Source organism: Abrus precatorius, unplaced genomic scaffold, assembly GCF_003935025.1.
Source record: "Abrus precatorius isolate BTA unplaced genomic scaffold, Abrus_2018 Scaffold10, whole genome shotgun sequence".
NCBI lineage: Eukaryota > Viridiplantae > Streptophyta > Magnoliopsida > Fabales > Fabaceae > Abrus > Abrus precatorius.
The window spans coordinates 14,291,845-14,307,000 of record NW_020874292.1 but is presented as its reverse complement, the minus strand read 5'-3'; the positions used below and the strand labels follow the sequence as shown (position 1 = coordinate 14,307,000).

Here is a 15,156-nt window from a genome sequence, read left to right as displayed (position 1 = left end):
AATAAAACTTTAAAAGTTCTTAAAAAATTAAAGCATTATCTATATCTTGCTTACTTTTAATAAAGCTAGTTTAATTGTCAAAAATATTAAATTTTTAAACCATTAAAAGTTAAACGTGATAAATTAAAGTTTTTAAGTAAATATAACCAATATAATATCATGTAGGCTATCATAGGTGAGAATTAAGTTATTTTAATAGTAATTTTGATAAAATTATTAATTTAATATTTTTTTATAAATATTAAATTTTATTAATTTAAAAATTATATTATATGTTATTTTTAAATAGATTAAGTTTTAAAAAATTGTATAAATTAAAATTTAAATAATTTTAAACGAATTTAATTGGATATCTAAAAGTATAAGTTAATTTTAATTATTAAATTATATATTTATGAATATTTAATTTATCTAAAATTTGATAAGTATAATTAACATAAATATATTATTTTATTCAATATTAAATTAATAAAATTTAATTTTCATAAAGAATTTTTATGCAAAATAACTTTTTATCTTTGTTTACATTATTATTATTATTATTATTATTATTAACAGTCCATTATTCTATATACATATATAGACTCAATAATTTGTTTAGTTTTTTATTTAAAAAATTATGACAAAATAATTTTTAAATGAATTTATAGATCAAAACAATATTTTTTTAAAAACTAAACCTTAAAAAATGCCCGAAATTAATCTTTATGAACTCCCTGAGTATTTTCGATCTTATTTGCAAGAATAACTTTACCCAAACACACGCACAGGAGAGAGAGAGAGAGAGATGTCATCGCACGGGAGCGATCCACGTCAGCCATCGGCGGCGAGACCATACGTGGCGCCAACGGTATCGCCGCAAGACCTGCCGATTGATTACGCGGGTTTCATCGCCGTCATATTCGGCGTCGTGGGCGTCATGTTCAGGGTTTGTATTCTTCATAGTACTGTCCCTTCGCTCTTCGCTCTTTGGATGATGGATCTTGTAATTTGTATAATAATACAGTCTTTGTTTCGGTTTTCTTCTTTAATTTTTGAAATCAGTACAAACTGGGCTCTTGGCTGGCTCTCATATTTTGTGCACAATCCATAGCGAACATGAGGAATATCGAAAACGATCTCAAACAAGTTATGATGGCTATGATGTAAGATTCATCCTTCTTCCATTTCCTTCGAATTCTTCTCTTTTGCAGATCTACGCATCTGATTGTGTGACTCGTTATTTTCAAATTTAACAAAAAAGAAAAAAAAAACAGTGTTTTCTTTATCCTAATTACTTGTTTCATATGTTCCAGATATGTCAGGAATATCATATCACTGTTCATGGGTTGTGCAAAGCTTAGTTTTCATAGTTACTCTTAGTGTATGTTTGGATTTAAGAGGATCTGAAATTTGAAATGCTACCTTTGGATGTCAAATGTTAGGAATTCGCAAGTCATGAAATGGTTTAGAATTCTTCTTTTAGCTTAAAATGATTTAGAATTCAAGTGACTTTTCTTGAAAACCTAGTTTTTGGCTAAATTTTTGTGGAATACACTTTTGTTTTGGCATTTTGTGGACACCATTGACTTGCTTGTCAATATTTCTGGCTCTGCTGAGAGCTTTTGTCATAATTCTTGAAAGCTTACACTAATAATTTGCTCTAGGACGTTGTAATCAGTCTATCTACACCCCTAAAACCCTTGCAACAAAATATGATCCACAAACTTTTACTGCAGAATTTTGTATTTTAACGGGCATATGCTTCACCACATGCATCTTAAATGTTGAGTTTGGTTCTGTCAGGGTAGATAGGATAGCTACTTCTCACAGGGTGTCTCTTTCCCATAAAATAAAATATTTCTATTAAGAATAGTGGCCATTGTCTTTAAATGCATCAAAATCTTAGTTATTATTTTCATCTTCTGTATGTGGCTATTCCTATCAAATAGACATATTCTTATGTATGTATTGCTAAATTGTGACCAAGATTATATGTGGTGTTAACAGCTACATGCCTAAATTTTTTCTTTGTAATTGCTCTGCAACTACAACTTTCTGCAGCATCCTTAAAGTTTTTTTCTTTTTCTTCTATATGTTTTATTGCATTTCATGTCCTTGATGTTCTTTATTAGAAAGCTTGATAATGAAAAACTTGATATCACTTCAAAGCATATTTCAGCAGCTGTCTTCTTTTGTTGCCTATCACTTCAAAGTTTATGCCTTTCAAACATATAAATGATTTTTTCCTACTTAAGTTTACATGACATAGCCCAGTTCCAAGCAATTCAGGAGTCAGGACAATAGTCGGCAATGGAGATCAATTTTTTAAGGAGTTAGCGTGTTTAAGGGGTATGTGAAGTATTTAATGACATAGGAGGAAATTGTTTTGGGGTATGACTAGGAACATTATTTTTGGGTAAATATATATGGCTGCATTTAATAGTTCAAAATTCAAATAATGGGGGAAAGAATGTGGTAGAAAGAAGTGGGAGTGAAAGTCAATAGTTGGGCAAAAAAATGAGTTACATTTCCATGTCATGGAAAACCAGCATACCCATCCCTTATCATGATGGGAATACAATCAAGCAAAACGTTGGAAATGTTACTTTCCAAGAAATCCGTAATGCTTGGAAATATGTTTTGAAAACTTGTACAATGCCATAATATTAAGTTCACTTTTGCAAAGTATAGTTTAATAATCCTTGAAATCAATGCACTTATAGGGATTAGGAAAAGTGTAGGATAGTAATGTCTTTTTCTGCTTCGGAACTAGCATATTGGTAGCTAGGGGATGGGGGATTTTAACCCACTTCTCCCCAACTTCCATGGAAATCCAGGTTACCACTTTTCAACTGAGAAGTGGACTTCGAAGAGTCAACACAGGGTTCATCAATCAGGTTTAGGCTCCTGCCTCTTAAACTCAGGACATGTGTACAAACCTACATAACTTATCTTGTTCAAGTAAGGTCATCTAGGATAGTAATGCCTAATGTATAGAATTATTGAAAAATGCTGAATTGCAGTTTACTGGGCTATATTACATTGATGGAACTACTGCTGTTTGATAGCGTGTCCTAGCATGGAAAATACAATGCAAAATAACATTCGTTTTCTGTTTTAATGTTTCGCTACATACATAGAATAAAGGCAAGGTTTTGGATACATTTTATGATGGAAAATGTCAAACTGTAAGAATGCTAAAACCCTTTCTTGCTTTATCCAGAGGCTGTTAATCTTGGATACTCCTACTTGTGTTTTTTTTTTTTTTTTTGAAAGAGAATTTTACCAAGTTTCAACTTGAATTTCTTAAATACTCCTAAAGAGGTAGTTTTCCAAGTACTGCTACTTCTAGTAAATAAATGGGAGTAGATAGTAGATTACTAGTTCGTGTGCGGGTGTGTGAATTGTGATTTGTAGTTTTTTATCTTTGTTCATTTCTTTATCCTACTGTGAACACGATATATATTTCGCGTCATTTTCCTCACTGATGGCTTGATGTTAATCTGAATTCTAGGTTTTCTTTAATGGGATTGATAACGAACTACTTTGGACCTCCTAGACCCACCAAACAAAGTTGAGATCCCACGATATTGAGGGTAAATAACCTCGTTGTGGGATTTTTCCGGGAATTAACTACCAAACGTGAAAGGAATTTCAAGAGTCGTTGAATGTAGACTTTTCAGTAGGTTGTATTTAAAGATGCTTGAGAGGGCTGGATACTGTGGATTTGGGTAATTTGTTGTTTTAATTATTAAGGATAGATTATTTCGGAATATGAGAATTGTGTTTGGATAAGGATCTAAGATTTATTGCATTTTTATTCTTCCTTTATTCTCATATTAGCGGCCAAAGCATATGCTAATATTTTCTTTTTTTTTTTCTAAGACTATTTACTTTGATGAGTGCATGGTAATGGCTATCTTATGCTTGATTTGTAGTATAATCTTAAAATTTGAATCAATTGTAAATTCAATGTGATTTTTATTGTTTTATTATTATTATTATTATTATTGAACAATCCATTAGAAGAATAGAGATCAAGTTCACGTATATGTACCAAGAAAAAAAAAAACTTAAGTTTGACTTTAAAATTGTGTTTTAAACGTTTGTCTAGATTTTAGTGAAAAAAATATATATTTGTCATTTCCTAAAACTCCATAGCCTATCCAGGTATGTTTGATGTTATGCTAATCAATTTCCATTTTTCTTCCCAGAAACAAGTTGGCTAAGAATTAAGAAAGAAAAGGAAATGAACTGTGTAATTTATTTCGTAATATGCTTATTCACATTTTGCGTCTATTTTTTCTTCTCTACCATTGTTTGCTTAGTATAGAAGTTTGAAGAAAATAAAAGTAAATATAATTGTTTTATTTCCAAAATAATATTCTCTGATTTGATATATTTTCAAAACAAAGGAAAATAATAGATTAGCATAAACTTCACAAGCTTTTAATTATTTTTATAAATATTATACAAATCTAAATTTAAAACTAAAAAGAAATCTTTTTTTTTCTAAAATCTTATTCAAAACATATCTTTTATCTTATTTAAAAACACCGTTATAAGCAATAATTTATTTTTTAACTTGAAATCTAATTTTACTTTTTTCAAAAATATGTTGGGAGTCAAAATTGTACAACTTTTTTTTCTCAAATGTCATACACATTTTTGAGAAATGAAAATACACTTTAACTAAATACTCACTTTGGTCCCTAAATTTATAGAAAATAATTGTGACACTTTTATTTTTTTATTACTTATGCTTTTAGAAAATAAGAATTTTGGTATAGGGTTTCTTTCTCAAGTTAGATATGTCTTGTTCAAGCGAAACATACTTTTTTAAACCAAGCATTCTGAGACACTTTTGTTCAAGCGAGCTGGGTCTCGCTCAAGTGAGATTAGATAATATTGTTCCAATTATTCTCTTATTCAAGTGAAAAATAGCTCGTTTAGATGAGAAGTCACAGAAAAATGGAGAGTTTTCTGGACCCATTCTCGTTCAGGCGAGAATATCAGAAAATTAAGTAAAACAATTGCTTGATTTTCTCACTCAAGCGAGAGTCCACTCGCTCAAGCAAAAACGCATGAGTTTAGAGGAGTATTTAAGGAACTTTCATTTAGAACCAAACAACTGTCAAATGGTAAGTTGATTTCCTTTGATGCAAATTGAGATACATATATATATATAAGAAGAGAGAAAATTTTGAGACCTAAATAAGAAATATACGATATTAACAACTAATCTTATGCAAATAACATTCCTTAATTACAGGGGTTCCTATAATTACAATATATCAGTAAAAATAGAAAACGCAAAGAATTTGTGATTACATTGACTCACACAACACTCCTTCTCAAGTTGGTGCAAAGATATCACTAACACCTAACTTGCCAAGTGAGTCATGAAAATTTTTACTAGAGACTACCTATGTGAGTATATCAACTAGTTGGTCTTTAGACTTAACGAAAGGAAATCAGATGATCTTCTCCTCAAGATTTTGTTTAATGAAATGCCTATCAACTTCCACATGTTTTGTACAGTCATGCTAGACGGGATTATGAGACCTGTCAATTACAACTTTATTATCACAGAACAGACTCATTTATGAACTAGGCTTAAAACCAACCTTTGTCATCAACCTTCGCAACCATAAAAGCTTATAGAGCCTTTTAGCTATACCCTAAATTCAACCTCAGCGCTGGACAGTGTCACTACCTTTTGCTTCTCGCTTCTCCATGTAACTAAGTTCCCTCCTACAAAAGTGAAGCACATTCCCTGCCCAATCAACATTTGTATAACCTTCAATGTTCAAGTGACCATTCTTATAGAACATCAACCCTTTCCTTGATGAAGATTTTAGGTAACAGAGAATTTGAATAACTACATCCATATGTTCTTAACTAGGCCTATGCATAAATTGGCTAATCACACTTACGACATAAGCAATATCTAGACAAGTGTGAGATAGATAAATAAGCTTGCCCACTAGTGTTTGATATCTCCCTTTATCAGTGAGCACTTGGTCTGAGTGTTCCCCAAGCTTATGGTTCTGGACAATAGGAGTATCTACCGGTTTGTAATCCAATAAACTCACCTCTGCCAATAAATCCAACACATATTTCCTTTAGGAAAGAAGTATGCCTCTTTTAGATCTTGCCACCTCTATCCTTAAAAAATACTTAAAGGCCACCTAGATTCTTCATCTCAAATTTATTTGAACGTTTCCTTTGTAACCTTGAAATTTCCTCTGCATCGTCCCTTATAATGATCATGTCATCCACGTAGATAATCAAGGTTGTCACCTTTCCATGTTGGTGCCTTAAGAAAAGGGTGTGATCTGCATTGCTTTGGTGATAACTATATTTTCTCACGGCCAAACTGAACTGACCAAACCATGCCTATGCTAACTATTTCAATCCATATAAATCTTGCTCTAGTTTACATACAACTTTAGTTCTACATAAGGATGTGTAACTTGGAGAAATATCCATGTAGACTTCTTCAAGATTGCAATGGAGTAAAGCATTTCTCACATCAAGTTGGAGTAGGGGGCCAATCCAAATTTGCTACTAGAGACAATAAAACTCTGATGGTATTTAGTTTCGCTACAGGTGAGAAAGTTTTTAGATAGTCTATGCCTTGCGTTTGTGTAAATCCCTTCGCCACAAGCCTTGCCTTGTATCTCTCAATTGATCCATTGGCCTTGTATTTTATTAAGAACACCCATTTGCACCCTACTGTCTTTTTTTCCCTCCGAAAGTGGAGTAAATTTTCAAGTATTAGTTTTGTTTAAGGCCTCCAACTTCTCTTGTATTGCCCTTGCCTACCTTGGATTAGCTAAAGCTTCTTCAATATTATTTGGAATATAGCAAGATGACAAGATCTGCGTAAACGACTTCAGAGGCCTAGATAAGTTTTGAGTGGACACATAATTAGCAGATGGGTATCTAGACCTCCCCTCTTCTTTTGAAGAATACTTTGTAGGTGGTTTCCCGCAATTGTGCTTGAAAAGTAGAGTATATCTAATAGAGGCATCCAAGGTGTTAGCATGTGGGAAAGCATTAGAAGAGCTTACCTTAAGGAATTTCTCAATAGGAAAGGATTGTTCAGGTACTGAAGTAAGAAGTGGTTATGTATTTGTACCATTCTCATTTGTATACTCCTCATTGACTAGCTCGTCATTACCAAGCTAGTTACTATCAAGACAATCCTCAATCTCTGTGTCAGAATGAACGTGCTTACCTTCAATATCTCCATGGATAGTTTTACTTCTTATTCCATTCCCTGCCACTTACATTCATATTCTCATTATTGCCAATGGAAATATCACTTTGTGGTGCCAACATTATCTCCCTTTTTTTATGGCATAACCAATTTGGCTTTTCATTCTTAGTCTCCCCCTAACGAGCTGAATTGGGTTTAGACTCCAACAAAGTTACATCCATGGTAATATAGGTCCGATTTGTAGCAGGGTCAAAGCATTTGTAGCCCTTTTGATGTAGTCTATATCCCAAAAAAATGCAACATATTGCACAAGGGTCTAGTTTAATGCATTGATTCATATGAAGGTGAACAAATGTAACACATCCAAAGATCTGAGGAGGAACCATAAGGACGGTAGGCAAAGCAACAAAAGAATATAAAACCTGTAGGGGAGTCTTGAAATTTAAGACTTTGGAAGACAATCGATTAAGTAAGTATACTATCGTAGCAACTGCACTATCCCAATGTCGACTAGGAACATATGTGCCAAGAAGTAAAGCTTGAAAAGAATACTTTTATTCAAACTTGCCAGATAAAAGAATCTATGAATTTTGACCATAATACATATATCACATTTCAAGTATAAATTTTTAACATGAGAAAATAAATATGGAAATAGGTGTTATAGATAATCTGACTTTCTTTGCCACTAATTCAATGTTGTACATGGTTTGTTCATCCTGAACTGAAGTCATCCAAGTAGTATAAGCCCCCTCTCTTAATACCACACCCAATGATCTCCTTGTTGAGAATATCCTGAATAAGACAAAAAGTAGGATATAATATGATAGCACAATTTAGATTTTCAGTGACTTGACTTACTGACAACAATTTATTAGATAGTGATGGAACAAAAAGAGTATGGGATAAAGAAATAGAGGGTGTAAAGGGCACAATTCCAACTCCTATAACAAGACATGCTACTTCATTGGCATTAGTAATGCAGGTCCTCCGAGGTTATGTTGAGTGTGAGAAATCACCAAGATCAAAAGTCATGTGGTCGGTGGCCCTCGAGTCAATAATCCAAGCACCATCATTTAAGGATAAAGAGTTATAAAGAACTTGTTCATAGTTACCTTGATCAAAGTTTGCAGCAATAGAATCTTCCATTGAAACAAATGACATATTATGTTTAGTGACGGCCACAGCAGCACGACCTATGCTTGTTATAGTAGTGGCGGTGTCCCGACCCACTTTTTTTTAGCTTGTAATTCATGCCACCAATTTGGGTAACCATGTAATTTGAAGCAAGTATTTTGTGTGTGCTTCGTGTTTCCACAATGAGTGCACTTTCCTCTATCAACTTGGCCTTTTGCTCCTATCCTTGCAGATTGTGGTTGGCCTGATTTAACTCCTTTAGTGATCATCATAGCGCCAATGGGAAGATACTCCTGTCCTATGCTTGGTGTGTATCCTCCCTCCAAACATATGCGTAAATCTGCTCAATAGTGGGGAATGGCTTCATCTGAAGTACATCACTTCAAATATTATCTGGTTGGTCATCTAACCCATCCAAAAAAATATAAACTCTTTTCTTTTGTGAGAGTTATATTTCTATACATCTGTTGCACAGATAATTGGGTTAGACCGACAAAAATCAATCTTGCGCCACAACCCTTGTAAGTCATTATAGTATTTCTCAATCAATCCTCCTCCTTGTCGCATTCAAGATACACGTCGTCGAAGATCATGCACTTGTGAAGTGTTGGATTCGTTGAAGTATGTCATTGCAACAGAATCCCACACCTCCTTCGTTGTTGTAAAATGGACAAATTTATCAATCATCCTTTCACAATGGCATTCTCAGTTCACCATTTTTAAAAAGATGGGTATGCCTCTTGTGGTTTGGGAAGGTCTCCATTAATGTATCCTAGTTTGTCTTTTCCTGAAATATACATCTCAGCAACTTCTGACCATAAGGCATAGTTAGAGTCATTTAACTTGATACTTCTTGGCACTATCGAGGAATTGATAACAAATAACTGTTGTGACAAGGTTTGAACTTGTGTCAACACCTCCGCCATCTTGGTCATCAAATTGTCTAGTATAGAATTTGCTAAGGTTTTCAATGTCTCTTCCATAGCTTTAATACCATGTCAAATGGTAATCAGTTGATTTCCTTTAATGCAAATTGAGGTACATATAGATACAGGAAAAGAAAGTTTCAGGACCTAAATAAGGAATATACAATATTGATAACTAATCTTATGCAAATAACATCCCTTAATCACAGTGGTTTCAATAATTACAATATCAGTAAAAATAAAAAATTCAAAAAGTTTGTGATTGCATTGACTCACTCCAACAACAACATTCCCTCTCATTTTTCTTTGTTCGCTCTGTAACATCCTTAATTTATATAAGAATAAATAAAATTTTATAGCGAATAAAAAAAATTTAGAATGAAATTATGTATATATTTTTGCTTAGAGATTTGAATAAAGAGGGAAATTAAAAAAAATTATCTTATTATAAGAAAACCCAAAAATAATTAACAATTTAAAAGAAATATTTTCAAAATATTGAGATTGAAAATAGAAATTAGAATATACATCTCCATGATTCATCTAATTCAAAATATGTACACATAGATTCATAACATAAACTATGCTGTCTTCTAGCAGAGTAAATTTTTTATATAAAATTTAATGTTACTAAATCAAATGGTCAACTACTAATACTACAAATACTTCAAATTGATGATTATAAGGGGTATCAAAATATTTACATATCTTTATCAATTTAAAATTGAAGTCGACTAAAAATATTACAATCTTCAGAATAATTAAATTCTAAAAGAGTAGTCTTCCTACAACTTCACCAAAAATATAATCCTAGAACAAACAGATTAACCTTCCTTTATTTTTCAATTTCATTTCCTTGAAAATAATTTGTAAGGGTGAGTATTATCATCTCACTAATTCCTTTATTTATCAATCATTCAAAATAAAACAGGAAACATAATTTAGTTCCAAATATAGTAAATAGTATTAGTTTCAATGTTACATTAATAAAATCATAGTAGCAATAATCGTATCATTCATACTTTAAATCACATAATATACACTAAGATAATATCAATTCATACATTATATTAACTAGTATCGCAGCAGTTCAAATAGACTATTAATCATTTCATTTCACGCATTTACACGTCAAGCAATATGTCATGATATATGTGTTATAACTATATTAATTAATGCATTATAATTACATATGTCGATATATTACAATACTTGTATTATAATCACACCAATCAATCTGTTATGACTCACCTATTACAAACACACATCCCACACTTTCATAGTCATTGCCTCTAAGATCTCTTGAGGTCTTACATAAGTATAGATAGTTGCTGGCTAGCCTGAACAACACAGATACAATGTGTATTCTTTCAGCCCCTTTTAGCAAAGGTATAGTCAAGAGTCTCATCATAAAATGAGTGTGTGGCCTATGAATGCTTTTACTTTCAGTAAATCATTGTGCACTCACTCATAAATAGCATTCACCATCCTTATTTCCCCAAGCTTTCCCAAATCTTCTCTAGACTTTATACCCCCAATGTATATCTATAATTATCTATACAATGTCTTAGCATTTTTCAGGACAATTATTTTCTCATTATTCCACATAATGTATAGTTTATCAATATTTCTCTTTCCACTTTGTTAATATAAAATAACTTTAACTAATAAAACCTTTTATCATCTTAGGGCAATTAGACACTTTTCATAAATTTTTAACATGTATCAACTATCAGACAAAGACTCACACTCGTTTATCATATTAGATCAATACAAAGAAATCATCAACTAATTTCACATCATACAAGTCAATGAAATAAGTCAAAGGTCAAACACCTCCGGACTCAAACCAGTCGTATAGTACAAAAATACCTTGTCGGATATCACACTCTTTTTGTCTTAATAAAATCTTCTATCTTAAAGTTTAGCATCATTCAATATTCACCGTATGTCTATTATCCAAATATCATATAGAAAATCTTAACTATACATGAATAATGTTCAATAATAAAATCATACTACTAAAAATGATTTTGTTCAGAGTTTTACGATAAGATTTTATTTAGATAGTTCTAGAAGTAGCTATGGGTTTTTCATATATAAAAATTCTTACACTTGAGACTTTAAGAAAATATTAGGATTCTATGGTTTTGATGAAAAAACTCAATACTTTCAAACCAAAATATCTCAATAGGAGTTAGGTTTGAAATCAACTTTCTTTACCTAAAAATAGGTCTCTAAGACTACTTTCTTTGCGAGATCTACAGAGAAACGCAATGTTATGATAGGACATGTTACCCAAGGATTAAGATTCTTCCTGGATATCACAAAAGAGAACACTTTTAAGAAGAGAGAAAACAAAGAAATAGAACAGAGTTTGAAGAACTAAGCTCTGAGAAACTTACTTGGAATCGGAAGGAATAAGCGTTCAAACTCAGATCTGGAAGAGATTCAAAGTTTGGGCAAGTTTTCTCTGAGATTGGAAGGTGAGAGAACAATGTTAAACAAAAGGAAAGGTATTTGGCTTAAAAAATGAAATTTCTAGGATAGAAGTTCTTTAAATACCCCCTCAAACTCGTCACTTTCTCATTACGGTGAAAAAATCAGACAATATTTTTCCTTTGCTGTCTGTCATTCTAGCTATAGCAAAAAACTCCTGTTTTCTTCTGCCACTTCTTGCCTAAGTAAGCTCCATCTCGCTTGAGAAAGACCCCTTCTCGCTTGGGCAAGCAGATAGGTGGGACAACTCTATCTTATCTCGCTTGAGCGAGAATGCTTTATTCAAAAAATATCTATTTTGCTTGAGTGAGAAGTTCTACACCAAAATTTCAATTTTCTCCAAAAATAAGGGAATAAAAATGAGGGTGTTACATTAGAAATTTTTTATTTTGTCTTAAGTCCAATTTCCACTTAACAATTTTTAAGATTTATTAAACATAAATCTTTGTCTATATGAAATATTCACTTAATGTTGTTTTTAAGTTTCTTATTAAAAATCATTGCTTATTTGGCATTTTTTTACATTTTAGTGTTATAAATTCTCTTATATTATCTTTCTCAAAACTAAATGTTCACCATACTTGTCTTATTCTATACTTATTCCAAAAACTTTTGCAGAAACAGAATGCAAAGTGTAGAAAATTATGTAGAAATTTGTACTCAGAAATCTGCATAATTCTGCAGAAAAGTTCATAAATCAGAGCAGCTACACACTAACTCTACATAAATTCAAAAACAGAGAAATTAATTACTCAAACACACAAAATTATGCAACACTAGATAGGCAATCACATATTCAAAATTATGCTATCTTATTCACAATGCAAAAATCAAAACAGAACAACATACTAACATGCATAACACAAAAATAGAACACATAATATGTTTAATATCTAATTGAGCACCAACGTTTTCTTCGGCAACAGCACCAATTTGATGAAGACTGTCATAATCTATTAAAATATGAAAATTTAAAATGTAGTACTAAGTTAAGTTAACCTAAGTTATCCTCCTAGAAATAATATTTAAGAAACAAGGGATGTTTGGTTGTGGTTTAAAATCTTTAATCATTCAAAATAGGAATGCAAAATTAGGAAAATCAATCAACAAATTAGATTAATCCCTAGTTCATCCACAATTACATGAAATCTAATCTCTGGTTCTTAAAATTAAGCAAACCTAAAACCTAATCCAGAATTTAGGAAACTAAACTATGAATCAATTGTTAAGAACTTGGATTGAATTAAGTAAACAATTCTTGTTCAATTCCTAACTCAAGTTTCAAGAAATTAGGGAAAATAAAATTTAGGCAAGAGAAAATTCATATTAATAATTAGACCCAAATTTCAAGAACCATTATGAACTACACTAGGAATTAATCCTCAAAATTTAGCCTTTCATAAAGATAGAATCCAACATTACAACGCAATTAATGTTTAAAAAAAAAAAAGAGAAAGAAAAGAGAGATGAAAACCCTAAGTTGAGCTTTTTGGGAGACACCCAGAACTCTTACCCTAATCCTCTAAAGTTTAAAAAATGAAATGTATAAGAAATAACAAAAATGTCCCTACTCTTCTAATTGGAGGTCTATTTATAGTAAATTTAATGCTTTTCTAGCGTTGTCACTATGAATGGTGAAAGTGACAACCCAAAGAACCTCTTGCAGTGCTTCCTGAATGGAACAATGTTAAGAGTCTAGTATGTAGTTTTTAGTTAATTTTAATCTTCTTTTCTTCTTCTTTAACTACTTATTTTTCTCTTTTTCTTCCAAATTTATTAGAATTCTAGTTTTTATAATTTTTCTTACCTTACTACTGTTTTCGTGAAAATTAATAAAGTTTAGATATTGATTGCAGATTATTCAGCGCCAAGGCACATACCTATGTGTGCCAAGCCGCCACCCAAGTGTGGCAATATGCTCTTAGGTCATCCACTGTCTTCCATCCACAAACAGATGGACAGGCAAAAGCTTTGAGCAATGCAAAATTCTGGTATAATACTAAGTTTCATTTAGCTACAGGTACCTTTTGAGCCATTATATGGATATGCACCAGTCAGTAACAACCCATTGTTAGCAGGAGATTCAGTAGTTCATACTGTGGAATATACAAGAAAGACGAGAATAGATTGCAAGAATTCTGCAAGATAACTTAAGAAAATTTCAAGACAAAATGAAGATATATGCTAGTAAGAAAAGATTAGAAAAGGAGTTTGCACTGGGAGATTAGGACTATTTAAAATTAAACCCTTCAAGCAACATTTAATTCCATATGCTACATTCCATAAATTAGCTGCCAAATATTATGGTCCTTACAAAACTATAAAACAAATTGGCAAGGTGGCTTACAAGTTAGATTTACTAGTAGAGGCAAGAATTCACAATATGTTCCATATTTCACTCCTCAAAAAGCATCAGTGATCATCCTGTTTCACAGTCTTACCAACATGTAATAATGAAGATCAGCTAGAAATGTAACATTTGGATATTTTGGCAAAAAAGATGAAGAAGAAAGATAATAAGGCAGTGACTGAAGATCCTAATTAGCATGAACTGCACGATTTGAAACAGCAATATTCAATGTGCAATGGAAGAGCTTACTATAACAACTAGTTGTAGAAAGGGCCTTGGGGGCAAGGCCTTCAGATTGGGAGAAATTGTAATAAACAGTTTATAAAAAAACAACAATGAGAATTAGTTGTTAAGGTCCTTAGGAGGACAAATTGTTAAAAACAGTTAGTTAGTTGGCATCTAATATAAAAAAATAGCAAGAATAGCTGTTAAAACCATTATTTCATCATATATAAAAACTGAAAATTCCTTTGTAAAAAATTCATTTAGAAACTAATGCAATTACGTTTTCTCTTTGAAAATTCGTGTATACTCATGTGAGTTCCACAAGTGAACGAGTACATGCCTTTGTTCTACGAGAGAAACGTGAGATTTTATAAATTAATTATCCTCATCTAACACCCAATCAGCTTGACATATTTCCACATTTAAAGAAAACATGTTGGAATAAATCAAATAGTAAGAAAAATTCAACAAAGATTTAGTAAGAATTTAAAATCAATTAAAAAAAGGAATGATGAAAATTGAAAATAACATTTTTTTTGTCAACAAATAGCAATTTAATGAAGGACAACTTGGGCCTTTCATGTAAAATATCCTAAACAATAAAAAAAATTAACAAAAAAAACATTATACATGAGGTGAGAAGATGTCTAAAAAAATGATCGGGGACGAAGACAAACCCTTCCACTTCTTTTCTTTTTTTTTCGTTATTTGCAACAAGAATACAGCTTTACAATCTGCTTCAGTTGTATATAGATCAGCCAAGTTAAGCTAAATCACTCGTGTTTCAGTGTTATTAAGACATTCTGGCTCTT

At 31.7% G+C, this 15,156-nt stretch overlaps 1 protein-coding gene across 1 annotated transcript; it reads left to right on the top strand.

Annotated features, from left to right (window-relative positions):
• The first annotated feature begins 726 nt into the window (after positions 1 to 726).
• On the top strand, positions 727 to 3,648 carry LOC113853090 (protein Asterix). The gene is made up of 3 exons (XM_027483542.1): positions 727 to 928; positions 1,045 to 1,145; positions 3,497 to 3,648. Exons 1-3 carry the CDS (start codon positions 788 to 790, stop codon positions 3,558 to 3,560), a joined length of 306 nt encoding a protein of 101 aa, XP_027339343.1. The 5' UTR covers positions 727 to 787; the 3' UTR covers positions 3,561 to 3,648.
• Positions 3,649 to 15,156: the final 11,508 nt, after the last annotated feature.

What these genes read in the sequence shown, in the direction of transcription:
- LOC113853090 (XM_027483542.1), top strand. Translation starts at nt 788, where the DNA reads ATGTCATCGCACGGGAGCGATCCACGTCAGCCATCGGCGGCGAGACCA. An exon ending in TCGTGGGCGTCATGTTCAGG is followed by an intron (nt 929 to 1,044) that starts GTTTGTATTCTT and finishes TTTTGAAATCAG; the next exon opens with TACAAACTGGGCTCTTGGCT. An exon ending in CAAGTTATGATGGCTATGAT is followed by an intron (nt 1,146 to 3,496) that starts GTAAGATTCATC and finishes TCTGAATTCTAG; the next exon opens with GTTTTCTTTAATGGGATTGA.